This window comes from Ictalurus punctatus, chromosome 3 (genome assembly GCF_001660625.3).
Source record: "Ictalurus punctatus breed USDA103 chromosome 3, Coco_2.0, whole genome shotgun sequence".
Taxonomy (NCBI): domain Eukaryota; kingdom Metazoa; phylum Chordata; class Actinopteri; order Siluriformes; family Ictaluridae; genus Ictalurus; species Ictalurus punctatus.
The window spans coordinates 28,027,953-28,048,421 of record NC_030418.2 but is presented as its reverse complement, the minus strand read 5'-3'; the positions used below and the strand labels follow the sequence as shown (position 1 = coordinate 28,048,421).

The 20,469-nt window shown below is 39.7% G+C and overlaps 2 protein-coding genes across 3 annotated transcripts in view; both read left to right on the top strand.

Moving 5' to 3' along the window:
• The first annotated feature begins 352 nt into the window (after positions 1–352).
• pold4 (DNA polymerase delta 4, accessory subunit) lies at positions 353–2,744 on the top strand. Its single transcript, XM_017463147.3, has 5 exons — positions 353–500; positions 796–909; positions 1,035–1,124; positions 2,282–2,393; positions 2,543–2,744. Exons 2-5 carry the CDS (start codon positions 798–800, stop codon positions 2,565–2,567), a joined length of 339 nt encoding a protein of 112 aa, XP_017318636.1. The 5' UTR covers positions 353–500; positions 796–797; the 3' UTR covers positions 2,568–2,744.
• A 1,233-nt stretch (positions 2,745–3,977) lies between these two features.
• si:dkey-28b4.8 (sarcoplasmic/endoplasmic reticulum calcium ATPase 2) overlaps positions 3,978–20,469 on the top strand; it is a 31,516-nt gene continuing 15,024 nt past the window's right edge. The window contains exons 1-10 of one of the 2 annotated variants that reach the window (XM_017463087.3): positions 3,978–4,052; positions 8,435–8,554; positions 8,751–8,768; positions 9,673–9,755; positions 9,998–10,102; positions 11,153–11,291; positions 15,302–15,468; positions 16,944–17,099; positions 18,036–18,177; positions 18,443–18,609. In XM_017463087.3, the coding sequence (XP_017318576.1) occupies positions 4,004–4,052; positions 8,435–8,554; positions 8,751–8,768; positions 9,673–9,755; positions 9,998–10,102; positions 11,153–11,291; positions 15,302–15,468; positions 16,944–17,099; positions 18,036–18,177; positions 18,443–18,609 (1,146 nt within the window). In that variant the 5' untranslated portion in view covers positions 3,978–4,003. Of the gene's footprint in view, positions 4,053–4,702; positions 5,127–8,434; positions 8,555–8,750; positions 8,769–9,672; positions 9,756–9,997; positions 10,103–11,152; positions 11,292–15,301; positions 15,469–16,943; positions 17,100–18,035; positions 18,178–18,442; positions 18,610–20,469 lie in introns of those variants that run through there. The other variant, XM_017463088.3, reaches the window with a different exon arrangement.

Below are 20,469 nucleotides of genomic sequence, written 5' to 3'. Positions count from 1 at the left end.
GAATACAAAGTTAAAAAGTAAACTTTGCGATAAAAATCCGACTTGGTCACTCAAATAGTGTAAAGCTACCCAGTCGAATTGTTTAGTCGAGAGGTTTAGCCCTTAGCCAGAAGAGATCGGTTTGCTAGGTCTTTTTTTATTTATATTTATTTTAATAGACCTGGGTATTAAGATTTTATGGGAACTATTCCCATACAGTTTCTGCTATGGACAGGCTGAATTAAAAAAAAAAAAAATTAAAATTCATGGAATCGACTCAACACTTTGGAATCAGAATCAGAATCGACTCCAAAGTTTGGAGTGAAAAATCAACGGCGTACGTAGAGGTATGCGCCATCGAAGTATGTAAATGAAACGTCATGACGTAGTTAGTCTACGTAGCCCTCCTCTTCCTTGTTTTGTAAACGATCAGGCCACGGAATTAAAAACCCCCCGTAAACTGTTGGTCTCCACCGTCAACATTAAACCAGTTAGACTTGCTGTCTGATATAAAACTAAAGGTAGGTCATACAGACGTTTGTTTACGTTTAGTGTGTGTGCAAGTACATGGTAGTTAAATTCCTTTGTGAACAGGAAATATAACCAAAAAAGCCCAGATCAACAAACAAAAGCTGGCCAAACCATCCTGTTCACTATACGCCTGTCATTTCTCAGTACACAGAAAACCACCAAAAGATCACTACACTGTAGAATATGCATTGTTTACGTGCGTGGATTTGTAGTAAAACCTGCAATGCTGTTATTAGTTAAATGTAATATCCATGATTAATGCCATCACTGAATCATTCTCTATAGACATGACAGCCAGACGTGGCCTCATCACAGATACATTCAAGGCGGTGAAGAAAGAGAAAAGAGGTGACAGAAGAGGTGACAGGGATAAGAAACCTCCATCACCCCCAGCTGCAGGTGAGACCACATGTGTCCGTAGTTTATAGTTGTGCTTTTGCATTACAATTCAAATTTTCCAAATCAACCAACTCAGTTTTAATATGAGGTTAATAGTGTTGTTATTACCATGTCATACCTCTTAGCTGCAGACCCTCCTTGCCCAAGTGAGAAAGAGATCGATTTGCAGGAGCTCAGGAAGTTTGACTTGGATTGGCAGTTCGGCCCATGTACAGGTAACTAAGGCATTTTCACATGCGCACTTATTTGTGGCCTTTTTCATATGTTGGGTGTAAAATGTGGTTTAAACATGATTGAGTCCAGGAAACCGATCTCTGGTCCAGCTGAAAGTGGTGGCCTGGGGTTTGCTTCTAGCAAGCTCAGGTTTGGACCCTACCATGTGAGAAAGTTGGTTCTGGGGCCAGCTGTTAGTTGTTAACTCAACCAACGGTTGGTTGAATTTTTTTCAAAGGTGTGTTGTGGTCTGTAGAGCAGAAGGAATGTCTTTTTATATGTGGAACAAAGAAAGTTAGATTAAGGGTTAGTGTTTATACTTTTTCTTACGACTTCAACCTTGTGAAAACAAACTTGAAAATTGCCCAGTCAGTCCACAGTTTGCACTGTGAAAGCAAACCTGTGATAATGACACCCTCCCCAGAATCATCCTTGTGTACGGACTTGAGTATTTAGACCAAGCATGAACACAGCATTAATATAGTATATTAATCATATCAGTATTCACCCCTTAAGTCCCTATTTTAGTATTCAGTTATTGATCTAAAGGCTTATTATACAACAATTAGTTCCGGTCCACTAATTTGATCAGACAAGCAGCGTTCCAATAGTGCTGACATTTAGTATCACAGTCCTGGTACATTTCACTGTTTGTATCATGCCACTTGTCCGTGTACGCTAAATAAATTTCAAATTCTAGCAATAGTTCAGTACATTGCTACACTTACTATGGGCTGTACACAAAGCTCTATCCAGCTGTGGCTTCTTTGGGAACTATTTTTGTTGTTGGAGCAGAAATAAACAAAATATTTGACCGTAGTATGTCCGGAATGTCAGTTACTCATTATTATTTGTTTGTTCATAGTACTGTTGTATAAAAGCAACATCACACTCACAATCATGCTGTTTTACTGAATATTAGCATGGCTGTGATTACCTGCAGCCAAATCAAAGCCATGCTGATATTTAGTACACATGATATTGCTTAAGTATTCAGTAATTACTGTAAATTATCAAGTTACTATAGTAAAACAAATCAGAAAACTATAAACAATGAAGTCATGTCATACTAATTTCCTAACACAGAATTTTGGGATTTCATTTTGTACTTCATCACACAAACCAAGACATCTCTCTTATTTCATGTACATGTGTGTAGGGATCAGTCGCATGCAGAGATGGGAGAGGGCAGCTCTACATGGCCTGAACCCCCCACAGGAGATTAAGGACATACTGCTGAAGGAGAGTACAGACCCAGACTACACACACAGGTGCTATGAACAATATCCCTAACAACGATTCATTTCACAGGATGACATGTCCACGTGTACACATGCACACGGTCATAACACACGGTCATTGCACATGGTTAAGTCAAGATTCAAGCATAGCCTGATGTTTAATATTTGTTTTGTTTCAGTCTCTGGCGTGACTACCCCTTGTGAAGAAACATTGGTGAAGAAATCGAGACAGCTAGAGAAATGAGACACCAGTGACAAGGAATGATTATCATGGTTACTTTGATTGTTCATGTTTGAATGTTCCAGTTTTTTTTTTATCTTGCTCATTTTTACACTACATTTTTATAAAGTGGAAATTTATTAAACACTGCTTGGTCTTAACTTTTTTTTTATTATCTTTTATTTAAATTTCAATGGGGCGTATAGGACATTTTGTATTAGTATCTGAACTGCCACATCCCAGAAATCGGCTGTGCTCTTATTTGTTGTTATTTTCTTATTTGTATAGTCCTGTAACATGTGTGTGTCTACATAGCTAAAAAAAAAAAATACTCAAACTTAGACATGCACAACCAACCATTACTCATATATACAAGTACACAACCACACAATTTTATATATATGTGAAATATAAAAATTCCATGTTTTTCTTTGCTAATTAATAATGTATTTTTAATACATTTATTAATTGTAGTAACTTATGTTGAGTTTCTTCTACGCAAGTCCATGTGTAAGCAGTTTCTTTAGAAATGAGTGTATTAATGTAAACCTATTATTAAAACTAGAGCATTGATAGAAGGGTAGCATACCTTAATAACAATTTCCTAGAGCAAATCCTGGCAGGTGCTTTGTGGTCACAGAATGTTCGCAGAGCAAACTACTATTTTAAACCATTTCCTTCTACAGATTCAGTCTGAAATTAATCCAACAATGTGCCATTTCTCCAGCCATCCTTAGACCAGTCAGAGTGGGCTATGGGGTGGTCCAGGATGACAGCTATATACAGTATGTTCTCATCATGGAAAAAGAGAGAAAAAAAAGGAGCCAGAACAAAAGAAGGAGTTCTTGTAACAGTAATGATGTAAGGCGGGGCATAGTCAGATAAATATAGGCTTATATCTATACAAGAATGAATTCTCAAGGGAGCATGGGAGTAATTAGCAACATCTATAAGGACAGATAATTATGGTTGCTTAACTGGGTCAGATTGACCTTGAGGCACCACGTCCTATCCACCCTTACATGTAGACCATGCTGACAATACTAGACTTTTTTGGTCAGATGATACACAGCATCATGTAGTTCATAATTAAGAATACACACATGGACAAATTGTAGAATTTAACAAAAGGGGCTTTTTTTAAGTTGACTTTGGTGGACAGGCACATTTGGTGGACACCCAACACTGCTTATCACCTTGAGAACACCATCCTTACAGTGAAGCATGATGGTGGTAACATCATCCTGAGAGTTACGAGTAGCCTCCCGCTTCATTGTCCGTCTTTATGTAGTTTATTCCGTCTCCATAATATCTTCTAACAAACTCTGGGGCCTTAACGGAATAGGTATATTTATATTGAGGTCACGTGACACTTTAACACGTGCACACAGGTGACCTCTAACTGATTATGTGACGTCTGATGGCAACTGGTTGCACTACAACTAAATTAGGGATTTCACAGCAACGCGGTGAATACTTATGTCTAATCATTTCAGTGTAATGGGCTGTGTAATGTTGTGTAGATTCATAACATATATTTCTAGTTAATAATTTCAGTTCCAGGTTGTAACAGTATGAAATGTGGTAAAGTTCAAGGGGGTAAATACTTATGCAACGAACTATATGACGCAGTCTTTCTGAACTGCACAATGTTGCCAGATTGTTCTTTTAAACCTTGATTTTATTTTTTAAAAACATAGGCAATTAGAATGCGACCAATGTCCAGTTGTTAACAGGTGCTAAACAGGATTTTCATGATCGTGAACATGTTATATATTTTTTAGAATCTTACATTAATATAGTAAGTTTACAGTTTGATGCTGGTTTATTGAAAGGTCTCCAATCTGGCAACCCTTCCGTCAGAATCGTACATTTATACCAATGGAAAGAAAGCTCTAAAATGTTAACTCTATTATGTCCTACTTAAAATGGACATAGTTTTTGTCCATCCCATACAAATACTACTACTACTATTAATAATAATAATAATTTCAACAGCTAAGACTTGCACAAATTAATTCCTCGCCCTCCAACCGCAAAAGAACTAGGAGGCGGGATTACAGGGGTAGAGATTAACGCGATTGGTCCGTTCGATTCTCCGGGTTGATTTGCTGAATGTTGATTGGGCAATAGATCCTGCGACAGAAGGCTATGTTAATAATATCGCTCTGTGGCCTGGCACTAAATAAAACGGTGCTCATTTAGAAAGATTGGAGAAAGCAGGAGATTAAAAGCGAGGGGTTCTGTTTGTACAGTTTTACTTTACAGCTAGAAACGTAGCATTGACCGAACGTTAACTGGAGGGGGAAAAAATGTCGGAGATTTAAATTCGCCTGTGGATTCCCTAATTTGATCATGCAGGATTATCTAGAAAATACACGCTAATTTTTTTTCCTGGACCGCCTCTGTATCAGGAACCAACTAACTGGATAGTATTAATACAGTCGATTTATTTTAGAATATTTAGGTGACATTGCTGTATTATATAAGTGGTGTAACGGAGGCTCATCGGTTTGCAGGAGAAGTGATAATAACTGAAGGTGGTGAGTACACTTTTCTGTATACAGTGCAGCTAGCCTAGCTCTCTCTCTCTCTCTTTCCCTTTCTCTCTCTCTCTCTCTCTCTCTCTCTCTCTCTCTCTCTCTCTCTCTCTCTCTCTCTCTCTCACACACACACACACACACACACACACACACACACACACTCATACACACATAAAATATTAACCCACATACATTACTGTATATAGCTTGCATTGGCAGTGCGATTTTGTCGTTTAATAAAGGTCATGACTTGGCAAACATGACTGCGAGATAAATAAATCATGTCTGCTGTTTGTCAGGTCAATAATAATATTGACATTTTTCAGAGTCATGCGACAGACTGATGCAGCGCTAGTTAGCCGGTTAGCTTTCTGTATTACAGCATCTTCATTTCCTGGGATTTCATTCACGTTAACTCGGTGTTTTTGTCGTAGTTTTTGCTTTTGCTTTTGTTTTAGTTTTTTTTTTTTTTTTTTTTAAATATCTAGAAATATAGATAGATAGATAGATATGTACCTCAACAAAGGGTAATTGTCAAGAATAAGGTTTTATCCAGTTGTGCTAGTTTAGACAAAATTGAACAAGGTTAAATGTGATTTCCTGTGCTGTGAGGTAACAGGTGCACTAGAGGAGGAGAAGTGCAAAGAAAAGACCAGGACACTTCACCGCCTTCACCTGTGTGCTCTTACAGCACTTATAATAATGAGGATGTACAGTTGCAATCAGAATGATTCAACCCCAATTGCAAATCAGGTTTATTGTCAAAATTTTCAGTCTTTCAGCTGTTTGCAGTGAACAAATCAAACACAAGCAATTGAAATAATTCAACACAATGAATGCGTCAAGTGGTTTCAACAAAAAATTCAATTGAAAATGCAACTTCTAATGACTTCTCCAGTCTAAAAATTATTCAACCCTTCATGGTAAGCATTTTCAGTACCTGATATGCAGTGGAGGTTGAATAATTTTGATTGCAACTGTAACTGGCTAATAAATACATTCCTTTATTGTCCTGGTCGGTGCTGTGGTGGATCTGGAGCCTATCCCGGGAACACCAGGAGTGAGGTGGGAATACACCGGATGTGAATGGGATATCAGTACATCACAGGGTACCACACACATGTTTATATGTAGATTCACACACTCAGTCACACACAGACAACCGCAGTCTTGTCTGTACATTTACTGGCATGTTTTTGGGATGGGGAGGAAACCAGAGAACCCAGAGGAAACATGGGGAACTTGAGAAACTTTACACAGACGTTAACTGAGCTCAGGATCGAACCAGGAACCCTGGAGCTGTGAGGTGTAGTAATAATAACAGCACGTCCATACATCCATCCATTTTCCATAGTGCTTATCTTAAACAGGGTCACAGGGGATCCTGGAGCCTATCCTAGGGAGTTCTGGGCACAAGGCGGGGGCAGGGTGCCAACTCATTGTAGGGTACAATCGCTCACACACTACGGACAATTTGGAAATGCCAACCAGCCTACGATGCATGTCTTTGGACTTGGGGAGGAAACCCCCGAAGCATGGGGAGAACATGCAAAGGCCACGCACACAGGGTGGAGGCAGGATTCAAACCCCAACCCTGGAGGTGCAAGGCAAACATGCTAACCACCGTGACCCGACCCCCCACCCCAAATAACAGCACTTCAAAATATTAATTAATTAATTAATTAATTCATTCATTCATTTATTCATTCATCTTCATTCAACCGTTTTACTGAGGTCAGTCTTCCAGTGAATTCTGAAATCTGTTGCAGCTCATTTGTGCAGAGGAAGCATTCTAGCCATTCTGGACAGTCCACGTCCTTATCATCACCTATGGTCACGAGCTGTGACCAAAAGGAATAACATTGTGACTACGGACAGCGGAAATGATGTTTCTCCGCAGCGTTGCTGGTTTTACTCTCTGTCACAATGTGAGGAGCTCGACAATCTAATAGAGCTTTGAAATAGAGCTGCTGCTTTACCAAATTGTTGAGTCTGTTGAAGTGGATTGCGCACCTTACAAGGATCCCCCCAGGCTGGCTCCTGCCAAAGCTGTATCAGGCAAATCCAATAGAACAGAGACCCCAGGGCAGACCCAGGACCAGCTGGAGATTTTGTATAATTCAAGTTGACTTGGAAACATGGCTGTGGATACAGACTATAGAATTCTTAGTTTTTCTAAATGCCTCATTGTCACTGATGGGCAATAAACAGTCTGCCAAACAAAAGTATGTAGACAGCAGGGGTTCTGTGGAAGCTAGACTAGCATCTGTATAGAGTCTAAAGTCAGCACGATGACGCAGCAGGTAGCATTGCTGCCACACAGCTCCAGGGACCCCAGTTCGACCGTGATTTCAGGTTACTCTCTGTACGGTGTTTCACATGATCTTACCATGATGTTTATGTGGATTTTCTCTGGGTTTTCCGGTTTCCTCCTACCTCCAGAAAACATGCTGGTAAGTGAATATGCTTAAATTTCCCCTACTGTGAATGAGTGTTGGAATGTGTGTATCCATGATGCACTGGTGTCTCATTCAGGGTGTATTCCTACCTTGCACCCAGTGTTCTCGGGATAATCTCTAGATCTATTTCAAACCTGACTAAGATGAAGTGGTTACTGAAGGTGAGTAAATGAATACAGATACTAACTGTACACCTCCAAGACTGACTATCAAAGTAGGTCTGTTGTGTCCAGTAAGTGTACATATTACTTGCTGCATCTGTTACACTCATGCCAGTGCAACACACACACACACATACTCCGCAATGTCTGTGCTGATGATCTGTCACCCAAATAATATCTGGTCTGCAGTGATGCTCTGGTGGTACTTTTCCATTGAAAGATGGACTGAGTGAAAGTAAAAGATGGACTGGACATGAGTGAAACACAACAAAGGATAATATTCATTTAATGCTGCAGATGTTAAACATATTTACTGTTTCATTATGGCGGAGGAAAGGACAGATTTAGCTGTCAGGTAGGTTTAAGGATGTATTCCTTTAAATAAAACTTTGGCTTGCTGATTAATCAATAGACACTTGCTTATACTGTACCTGTAACTGTTGGCTACATTATATACAGCCTTAAGACAAGTGAAAAATGTTAAGAAGATGCCAAAATATATTAGGCTAGTTGGTCAACTAACTAGCTGACATTAGTGGGGAACACAAAGACTTATAAATGGGAAACTTGTTGAAACATGTTGAAATGAACCTTCAAATGTTTGGGGTTTTTTTGTGTTCGGATGAGGTAAATGAAGTAAGGGAGCGTTATAGCACATGTACAGTGAGGTCTAACTACTCACCCACAGGGATGGACAATGCCCATACTAAGACGGTCGAGGAGGTGTTGGTGTACTTTGGAGTGAACGAGTCCACAGGTTTGAGCAGCGAGCACCTGAGGAAGAATCGCGAGCGATGGGGTGCCAACGGTAACCAACATTACACATATGACTATTATATTGTAACAGACCATCAAAACACTCTTGATTCTAACCCAGTCTGATCTTAAGAAGTTGCTGAATGTGGAGTATAATAAGTAGTAAGCAATGTGATGCACAGGAATTCATTTTAATTTCATTTTCTTCTCTTTTCTGTTCTTACTGGATCTAACAATTCGTCGTGCAGAATTACCAGCAGAAGAAGGTAAGAAACACAAAGCTCTGGTCTGGGGCTAATTAACGATAAGCATTCTAAGGGCCATACTCAGAGTCGCCGATTTCAGTCCCAAAGTTATGTCAGTATAACCATGTAAGATACAAAACCGAGGTCATGAAATTGCCAGAATCGCATATAACTAAGACACGCCTCTGTTTTACTCAAGCTCCACCCCACATGTGTATTTCTGGCATAACTTCTGAATAGTGCTTTAGTAGTTATGTCTGAGGTCTGAATACTGAAGTGCAAAATAAAGTCTTTACTGCTTGCATTTAAGTCCAACTCAAAATACAGCCTTTGGTCTTTTTAAAAGCCAATCTTTTAATCTCTTACATTGTCAGTATTAATCATGTTGGTGTATGACGAAAGGAACACAAAAATAAATCTAATAAGTAATCTAAAACTAGTACAGCAAAATAAAAATTTGTGGTTTGATTTAGTTCTGGTCAGCAATGACATGTTCTTCTGTGCGTTTGACAGCTAACGTGTTTTTATAAAGTTACAAACTTGTTAGGGGTTGCAGTAGAGGTAGGGTGTGAGTCCAGATGGAGGGGGTTCTAAAAATTTTGGAGAGTTGCAGCTGGACTCAAAAAGGATGATAACACTGGAGTAAAGAACTTGAGCTTCATTTTATTCCGTATTTTGAAAGAGTCAATGCTGAGGTAACTGTCTCATCATACACCATTACTAACTGTGAAACACTACCTGTGTAACAAACCCAGTACACATTAACAGTTCATTTGGAATCTGCAGAATAAAATGTAAGCCTAGCGACTATGTAGAAAGAGTGTGTTTGTAGCTCTGGTTACTCTGGCTCTGTAAGTAAGTAAGAGGAGAGGACTTTGTTGATGTTCTCCTAACTCATCCTGTCTTTTCCTCTCTCTGTTTACAGGGAAGTCTCTCTGGGAATTGGTGCTGGAACAGTTTGAGGATCTGCTCGTGCGGATTCTGCTACTCGCAGCCTGCATTTCTTTTGTAAGCACTAATGGGAACCAACACATCACAGCTATGAAGCTGAAATGAAATGATGCTGTCCCCCTCCCACCAACCCCCCCCCCTTTCACTGTGCATTTAGTAATCTAAGAAGCACCATTGCTAAGAACCTCTCAAATCCTAATTGCTACAATATATTGTGAACATAATACACATGTGCTCATTCTGCATTTACTTATTCATCCTGTTCTGGGGAAGATGATTAGATTTCATGTCTCCCTCAGACCCTGGCCTGGTTTGAAGAAGGGGAGGGCACCATCACTGCTTTTGTAGAGCCTTTTGTAATCCTCCTTATCCTTATCGCCAATGCCATCGTGGGCGTGTGGCAGGTAAGTGATTGACAGCATACTTGGCAAAATATGCAACAACAAAAAAGCAAATAGTTAGCAAAAATGCATTTTTGACTCCAACATCACCTATAATAAATTGGTGCTAAATGGAAATTATATACATATGCAGGCGCACACCTGGCCGCTTTAATAGGAACATCTGTACACCTGCTCATTCATGCAATTCTCCAATAAGCAAATCATGCAGCGATCATGTATCACCATAAGATCAAGCAGATACAGGTCAAGAGTTTCAGTTAATGTTCGCATCAAACATCAGAATAGGGAAGATCTCGCTGACTGTGACGTGGCTGTTGGAAACTTCTAATCTCTTGGGATTTTCACACACAACCATCTTTCGAGTTTATAGAGAATGATGCAACATCCAGTGAGCAGCATTCTTGTGAATTGAAACACCTTGCTGATGATGGAGGTCAGAGGCGAATGGCTAAACTGGTTCTAGCTGACAGGAAGGCTGCTGTAACTCAAATAACCACTCTTTACAACAGTGGTGAGTCTGGAAAGCATCTCCAGATGCACAAAACATTACAATCACACACTGAGCAGAAGTGCAGATCGGGTTTCAGTCCTGTCAGCGAGGAACAGGAATCTGACTGTACAGTGGGCACAGGTTCAGCTAAACTGGACAGTTGAAGATTGGTCTTGTGCTTTTGAAACCTTTCTCATTCACAAGATGTTTCTGCTCACTAGATGTTTTTAGTTTTCTGCAAACAAATTCTGTGCAAACTCTGGCATAAAAATCTCAGGAGATCAGCAGTTGCCGAAATACTCAAACCAACACATCTGGCACCAACAACCATGCCACACTTAGTCACTGACATCACGTTCTTATTGCTCTGATGTTTGAAACTGAAACTGAAACTCTTGACCCGTATCTGCATGACCCTATGCATTATACCACCGCCACATGACTGACTGGATAATATTTGGAATGTGCACGTGTACAGATGTTCATAGTAAAGCTAACGGTGAGTGTACACATACATGTACATGCATATAATAAATCTTTATTCACATTTGTTTATCTAGGAACGCAATGCGGAAAATGCCATTGAAGCACTGAAAGAATACGAGCCAGAAATGGGGAAGGTGTACAGACAGGACAGGAAGAGTGTGCAGAGAGTCCGAGCCAGAGATATTGTGCCTGGTGACATTGTAGAAGTGGCAGGTGAGCAGAAACGCTACACATGTAATCCTCTGCTATGCTACACTGTGTTTAAGTGCTGGTTCTGTTCCCTGTCTGATTACTCAGTACATTAATGTAGCAGAATAAATGCATGCTAATACAGGCAAACATACAAGGTAATCAATGGTTGGTCAAATAATTTTCAGATAATCTTACATTTATGATTTATGTCCATAGATGTGTATCCTGAACAAATATGAATAATATGGCTTAAAGTGCGTTGAAACGTTCAGTTATGTGATGTGTTGATGTAATTTCCACTGAAACAGGAAGTCAGGGCGGGACATATTGAGTGGCTCCTCCCGCTTTTGAATTTAAGCCATTTCCTTCTTAACCAGCTTACAGTTGTAGGACTGAATAAAATGTGCACGTTCAAACAGCCAAGCACACACTTACGACCTATGCTGAACAACGGCAACTTTGGCAGGTGATTTTTATAATGTAGGGATGGGACACTTCAGATTCTTGAGCCACTTGATTGGACAGAAAATCTGATGAGAAGCTGAAGTGCGGAATGATGAAAACTGTTGATCCGTATTAGTGGTAGAGAGAGAATGTAAATATTGATATAATATATCTTCTAAATGTGAATCTTGTCATTGTTTGGAGCGCACTGGCTTGTAGATCAGTTTACGACTAACGTATTCGCCACAAAATATCAATTACAAGTTTTTTCGATGAACATCACATGGTATGTATTTTGATGGACTTTTTCGGTGAAATTATAAAGTGCAGAAGATTTACAGTGCCTTCAAGAATTAAAAATGAGCAAAAAATTATTTTATAAAATTAAAATTACACTTAATAATCAATGTTTTGGATAAACATCTCAATGTCTGATTGTATGTTTTAAGCTTGGTGTATGAATTGAAGACTGCAGTCTAAACCTACTAATTTAAATTAGTTTAAAATGTTCTGGATGAAGGAGGGTCCAAGATCTTCAAGAAGTGTCTACAAGCATGTTAGACATTACAGGAAGAGATCCATGCTGTCGTTCTCTCCAGGACAGCCTTCACAAAATATCAAGCGTAAGGGGGCCAATCATTTTTAAACAAGTGTTCCAGAAAGAAGAAAAGCTCTGCTTGAGAAAATATTTTTTTTGTTGTGTTTTAAATAAAGTTATACAGCATCTCTCTATCAAAATAACACTCAACAGCAATTCTAGAAGGAACTAAGATTGATGAAAGAGCAAAAATATATCATAATACTTTTATTTTTATTTTTTATATATATATATATATATAAAACATGAAGCTGGACAGTGTTGTAAAACTACTGATGATCCTCAGGAACATGTCAGAAACGTGAATCAAGATGTAATTTTTCATGATAACAGTAGCGCATTCTCATATTGCCCAACCCGAAACGGCCTATAAAAATACTCGTAAAAGCCGAGTGAAGGTCTCTCACAGCCGGTTTGACAGTTGCAGCTGGAGAGCATCTCTGCTGTGACGTGAGCTGGCCTTCTGTTTGCTTTGAGACCTATCAACATTGCCTGCTCAGGATCACTATGATCACAAGTGTCCATCTCCGGGAAGCCATAAATACCCTGCTGGAAAAAGACCCAATGTTTTCTTAAGGAAGTGGTGAAGCATTCCTATAATTTGTCTGGCTTGGTTAACCAGAATAACTATGTGTGGTAATTTGGCAATATTTAGAAAATACGTTGTATTAGAAATCAACTTAAGTGAGTTTGATTTTTCAGTGTAGGCAGAAAGGGTTAAGGCCACTTGTAATTATTGGCATACTATTTAAGCTCTATTTTAGGAATCCCAGAGGTTATGAATAAAAATAAGTTTGACATCCTTCTTTATGTGCCCTAAAACCGCTGTCACGGGTTCTGAGTGGCGAGTGGAGATGGTACTTTCACTGTGTAGTGGTATTTGACTGGCTCGCCAACAAATGACAAAGGCATGAGAAAAATTTAAGTGGTGCATCTTGGTTCGTGCTTGTGTGGTTAAATCATTCAGTAGAGTCAGAGCCTTTAGTGATGTTGTGGATCGAACAGATTAAGTAAATGAATAGAATATTAGATGATGAACATGGCTTGTTAGTAAGCTCTGTATTCAGAACCTACAATGTGTAAACACTAAATACACACAAATCATTCCTTGCATGTGTAGTCATATGAAGGCCATTTTTAAAAGAATTTAGTTTCATTTAGTTTCGATAATTTAGATAGTAATCATTCATATAGGACATGCTTCGGGCAGTTACTTTACATATTCTGCATCCTCCTCAGGCTTCTGTGTGTGTTGTAACATAAGCTATATCACTCAATTCTGTTATTCTGTAGTGTTTACATACCACAATCTATTTGCATAAGCTAATAATTACAAATTACTGGCGCCCCTGAAGGCTGTGTGCAGCTACTGGAAATGGAAAAGTACATGGCCTCTCGGTAAAGATAAAACCCAGAGTGCTACAAAGTTTATAATGTAGTTTCCATAACATTGGTATATTTAAAGACATGACCACCCTGCTTTAAAAATCTTGGCAGGCTCTACAAGAAATTTGAGTGCTGATCTGGGGAAACCTTACACATGGGCAATTTTTGACATTTTCTGTTATACATAGTCATGGTCTACATGCTTTCCTGAACGGAAATGATTCTCTTTTTCCTTCAGCTCAGTGTATGGTATTTTAAAGTCTCATTACCCTTCGTAGAAATGGGATAATAAACAAAATTAATTTACTTATGGAAAAACAACATTACTGCCAAATTTTAAATAAATGCATACACCGATCAGCCATAAGATTAAAACCACCTGCCTAATATTGTGTAGGACTCCCTTGTGCCGCCAAAACAGCTCTGACCCGTTGAAGCACGGACTCCACAAGACCTCTGAAGGTGTGCTGTGGTATCTGGCACCAAGATGTTAGCAGCAGATCTTTTAAGTCCTGTAAGTTGTGAAGTGGGGCCTTCATGGATTGGACTTGTTTGTCTAGCACATCCCACAGATGCTCAATCAGACTTAGATCTTGGGAATTTGGAGGCCACACCTTGAACTCTGAACATTTTTTGCAGTGTGGCAGGGCACATTATCCTGCTGAAAGAGGCCACTGCCATTACGGATTATCGTTGCTATGAAAGGGTCATAGTACCTTCCACATGAATGCCAGGACCCAAGGTTTCCCAGCAGAACATTGACCAGAGTGTCACACTGACTCCGCTGGCTTGCCTTCTTCCCATAGTGCCTCCCCAGGTAAGCAACATGAACCCGGCTATCCACAGGCCACCTTCTTCCATTGGTCCATGGTCCAGTTCTGATACTCACGTGCCCATTGTAGGCTCATTGGTTGTTCTTCCTTGGACCACTTTTGGTAGGTACTAACCACTGCATACCCGGAACACCCCACAACACCTGCTGTTTTGGAGATGACTCTGTGACGGCTGACTCAGTCGTCGAGCCGTCACAGTTTGGCCCTTGTCAAAGTCGCTCAGATCCTTATGCTTACCCATTTTTCCTGCTTCCAACAGATCAACTCTGAGAACTGACCGTTCACTTGCTGCCTAATATATTCCACTCCTTGACAGGTGCATTTGTAAGGAGATAATGTTATTCATGTCACCTGTCAGTGGATTTAATGTTATGGCTGATCGGTGTCTGTTTACAGTGAAATGAGTTATCACTTTGATAAGTCGTCTTTCCCACTCATGATGAACTCGTGTTAACACATCTGCTGTTATGCATGTTATTGCATGTGCATTGCTGCAGCTAACTGATCCGGCCATGAGAATGATTTCAATACATTCTTCTTTTGTCAAAGCCATTCTTAAAGGCTATCTGAAACAAAATACTTCATATAAACTAGGTATAAAAAATTTTGGAAGACATTTTGTGACGAGTGTTAATTTTCCCTGGGTATGGAGACTTTTTGGACACCCTGTAATTTGAATGTTTGTTTTTTTTTTCCAGGACATGGTAATGATTTTATCTTAGCCTGACCATATTAAAGACCACTTTTCCATCCCTTTGCCCTTTTTGCAGTGGGTGATAAGGTTCCAGCGGACATCAGACTGACGTCCATTCGTTCCACCACTCTGAGAGTGGACCAGTCCATTTTGACGGGGGAGTCTGTTTCAGTGCTCAAACACACAGACCCTGTCCCGGATCCACGCGCTGTAAACCAGGACAAGAAAAACATGCTCTTTTCTGTAAGTGTGTATACATGTGCCTGTGAGAATCATCTCCTTTTTTTAATAGTACAACTGATGCTTGAGTGCGTGTTCAAAGTGTGCCTGAGATGTTTTGTTAGTGTGCACATGACAAGTTTATGTCCATGTGCTCTGTGTGAGTCTGTGTGTTTGCTGGGCCTACCCGTGTGCTGAATAAAACATCAGACGTGCTGTTTGCTCTCACTTGGTTGGAGAAATGATGTCACAAGCACTTTGAGCTTTCAAATGGATAATGACCAGGCATCAGCCTCAAAGACCACACACAAACATACTCCAAAGCTTCCATTACTTCTCTCCAGCTGAGAAGCTTTAATGGGTCTTGCATGTCATAAAAGCACACGATTAGATGGTCAGACCTCCAACTCTGCGAGTATTAAAGATGCAGCTTGTACGTTTAAAAGTGTTTCTAGACCAGTGCATGACAGTTCATGTAATTTTGAAGCCACAATAATTCGCAATAATGGCATGCAGTTGATAGCATTCAGTTGTTCATTGTTGCTCATCATTAGTTCAGTCCCCGATTATTAATTCTTCCTGTTTTCACAAAGGCTGGGGTTATATTTAATTTGTAGATCTGCAACAGTTTTTCAAACACCATTATTTGCATACTGGTCTGCATACCTTTTGTACATCTGCAAGATTAAATGTTCTGTCCACTAGGGGGCATGTCAGAGCCAAAAGATACCTTGCCATTACTGGAATAACTTCTTTGATCACTTTAGCTGATTTTGCACAACAGCGTGCACAGTATTTAAGGCACGATTTAAAGACAAACTCCACTGTGAAGCACATTAAGTATGTTTATATTGAGACATTTGTGATTGTGATCAGCGATTCATGTTGGTTGGTGCTGTAATTTTGTTCTTCGGTAAGTTTGAGGTTGCCGTGTGGTCATCACTGGGTGACAATATTAGTGTAGTTACAGTGATGTCTAATAGAAAAAATTTCAAACATGAGGGATAACAGTCAGGTTTTGCTGTTAGCTCCTTAAAGCAAATAGCAAGAGACACACAATGAACACGTTTAAAGAATTTACGATATGCACTACAGCTGTCTAACATTTACACCTACAGGATTTAGGAGAGGTGGGCATGGTGACTTAGTGGGTAGCACGTTTGCCTCACACTTCTGAGGTCAATTAACCAAGAAACCAGAAACAGTCATTTCCAAAAGATTCTGCATTTATAAACTTTATATATTTAAAATCTATCTTTGAATCAAAATATATTAAAATGACATTATATAAGTGTGACTATAGTTGTGTTCTAATATTGAAGATGTTTTGCCACACTTCATATATTAATGAAGCCTCTCGGATAAGCGGCGAAACTCATGAGTGCCAAGATTATAACCTATTATAAATCCAGTGATCTGTGAGTTTCTACCACACATTTTGAAACGCTTGAAACTCTGCAAACAGTTTAATGCCAGGTCTTGTGTGTGTTGATGCACAGGGCACGAACATTGCAGCAGGGAGAGCAATAGGTGTCGTAGTGGCCACCGGAGTGCAGACCGAAATCGGTAAAATCAGGGACGAGATGGCAGCCACAGATCCAGAACGGACGCCTTTACAGCAAAAACTAGACCAGTTCGGGGAGCAACTCTCAAAGGTAGTGTGCTCCGTTTATTTTCACTGCCACTTTCTTTCTTCTGCTTCCTGCCTTCCTACACTCTCACACATTTTATTACTGTAGGTTAGCCTTTTTCCTCACTGCCTTTTTCATAACTAAGTTTGTGAACAGATCAGATTTTTTTGAATGTTTCATTTTGTACTACTGTACACCTACTGTATCTCCTATTACACATATCATATTCATTTTCATCATCTCCCCCACACATCATTTTCTCTCTGTCAAGCTGGTATGATTTTAACTGAATGTGACATTTTAAGTGTTTCTGTGGTGATCTTTACTACAGTAGAGTGTACGTCTATATAAATACAGTCGCCTCCAAAACTATTGGAACGCTAAAGCCAGTTCAATTCTTTTTGCTGTAGACATTTGGGTTTGAGATTAAAAGCTGAATATGAGAAGAGAGTTTAGAATTTCCTGATGTTTATATCTAGATGTCTTAAACGACATTGATACAAAATGTGCTATATTCAGACCACCCGATTTGTAGTCAAGCAAAAATATCGGAACATGTGTTTCCTGTTGCCCAGGTGTGTCCTGTTAAATTGATTATTTCAACAATAAATAGCTCTGAACATGTACTCTTGGTTTTAGTTTTCGGTTTCACTTGTGAAGACAGTATTCATTGTTTAATAGGATAAGCCAACATGAAGGCCAGAGGAATAACACACTTCAAGGACGTGCTGTTATCGGAAAATAATCGACTTCAGGATGGTAACAGTAACTGCACTTTGTGTTGGGCCGCTTAACACCAACCTGACGATGATTATTATCCTGTAACGGCACGCTGTGCCATTTTATAACTCGGTTTATTATTATGTATATGTTATTCTTTAATAATTTTATGCCTAAATCAATATAATACAGAAATCTTAGAAAGCGTTATCTTTCTGTTTTATTTCTTGCTGTCTCTAGGTGATCACGGTGATCTGTGTGGCAGTATGGGGCATTAACATCGGACATTTCAATGATCCTGTACATGGTGGCAGCTGGCTGAGAGGAGCTGTGTATTATTTCAAGATCGCTGTGGCTTTGGCCGTAGCTGCCATCCCGGAGGGTACAGAGTACATCTCAATCTCTTTTGAGCTCTTTCATGCAAAAGAATTGTACCATAAGCTTAGACTACATACAATCATTTGTGTTAATGAGGCTAATTGGCTACCACATGCATATGTACAGTACACACAAAGACACATTCATATTGTGTATCTTATCTATTAGAAGCATACATAGAATACACCCTCCTTAAGAATCACCACTTTAATGACCTGTTTTTGCATCTTATGTTTCTCCTTTCTCTCTGTCTGTCGTCTGTCTCGTAGGTCTTCCTGCTGTCATCACCACCTGCCTGGCTTTGGGCACACGTCGGATGGCGAGGAAAAACGCCATTGTGCGCTCGCTGCCTTCCGTGGAGACTCTGGGCTGCACATCGGTCATCTGCTCTGACAAAACTGGCACCCTCACCACCAATCAGATGTCCGTCTGCAGGGTGAGACAGAACATTTCAATTCAACATTGTGTTCAGTACACTTCCTTAGACATTTTGTTCTAAGATTGTGCCAATAACAGCAGCTTTGGCAGGTTGCCTCACCATGTGTGAGGTTGTTGTTATACTTTAGTTTAACTATGCATGCTCGTGATGGCTGCCTCACTCATTCTAAGCTTTCTCGGTGTATTGCAGAAATGACCATTTACCAGCATACTGTGTGACCCAAACAATATTTCGATGATGCCAATGTAGACTGTTTTACATAAAGCAATATATAGGACAGCAGGAAGGAAGACTCCAGCCCATATTTTGGTGTCTATCCAGGGAACACTGGGCACAGGGCAGGAATATACACACCTTCAAGGAACAATTTAGATTGTCCAGACCATGTATGGTCATGTTTTTCAAAAGTGTGAGGAAACCGGAGGAAAACCTATGCAGACAATATACAAAACTCAGCTCAACCCAAACTCAGGATAGAAGTTATTGGAGTTGTTCGTTGACAACACTACCTGCTGCATCACCCACGTGAAATTTTCTAACAACTGCCTGTCAGTTTAGTGTTTATATAATAGTGTAATGAATATGATTGCCCACTGGAATTTAGACAAATACATGGCTATAATAAATACAGTGCCCTCCATTAATATTGGAACTCTTGGTAAATATAAGCAAATAAGGCTTTCTTTATTGTTTAACCTTATGATCTTTTGTTAAAAAAAGTCACAAAAATACTCTGCTCTCATCGATATCAAACAATTGCAAACAAAAATACAGGTTTATAAAAAATAATATATCTGTTAAATATAGGTGTGCAACAGTTATCGGCACCCTTTTAGTCAATACTTTGTGCTACCTCCCTTTGCCAAGATAACAGCTCTGAGTCTTCTCCTATAATGCCTGATGAGGTTGGAGAATACATGGCAAGGGATCTGAGACCATTCCTCCACACAGAATCTCTCCAGATCTTTCAAATTTTGAGGTCCACGCTGGTGGACTCTCTTCTTCAGTTCACCCCACAGGTTTTCTTACTGGGATGGCCATGTCAGGACTTTGATTTTGTTGTCAGTAAACCATTTATGTGTTGATTTTGATGTATGTTTTGGATCACTGACCTGCTGGAAGATACATTTAAGCTTTCTGGCAGAGGCAGTCAGGTTTTCATTTAATATCTGTCGATATTTGACATGTCCATGATGCCATGTATCTTAACAAAATGTCCAGGTCCTCTGGCAGAAAAATAGCCCCAAAACATTAAAGTGCCATCACCATATTTAACTGTGGGCATGAGGCACTTTTCCATATGGTTACCTCTATATGTGCACCAAAACCACCTCTGGTGTTTATTGTCAAAAAGCTCTATTTTGGTTTCATCTGACTATAGAACCCGATCCCATTTGAAGTTCCAGTAGTGTCTGGCAAACTGAAGACGCTTGCGTTTGTTTTTGGATGAGAGTAGAGGCTTTTTTCTTGAAACCCTTCCAAACAACTTGTGGTGATGTAGGTGACTTCAGATTGTAGTTTTGGAGACTTTCTGACCCCAAGACGCAACTAACTTCTGCAATTCTCCAGCTGTGATCCTTGGAGATTTTTTGGCCACTCAAACCATCCTCTTCACAGTGCGTTGAGACAATATAGACACACGTCCACTTCCAGGTTGATTTATAACATTTCCATTTGACTGGAACTTAATTATTGCCCTGATGGTGGAAATGGGCATTTTCAATGCTTGTACTATTTTCTTATAGCCACTTCCCATTTTGTGAAGCTGAACAACCTTTTGCCACACATCACAGCTAGATTCCTTGGTATTACCCATTGTTATGAATGACTAAGGGAATTTGGCCTGTGTGTTACCTC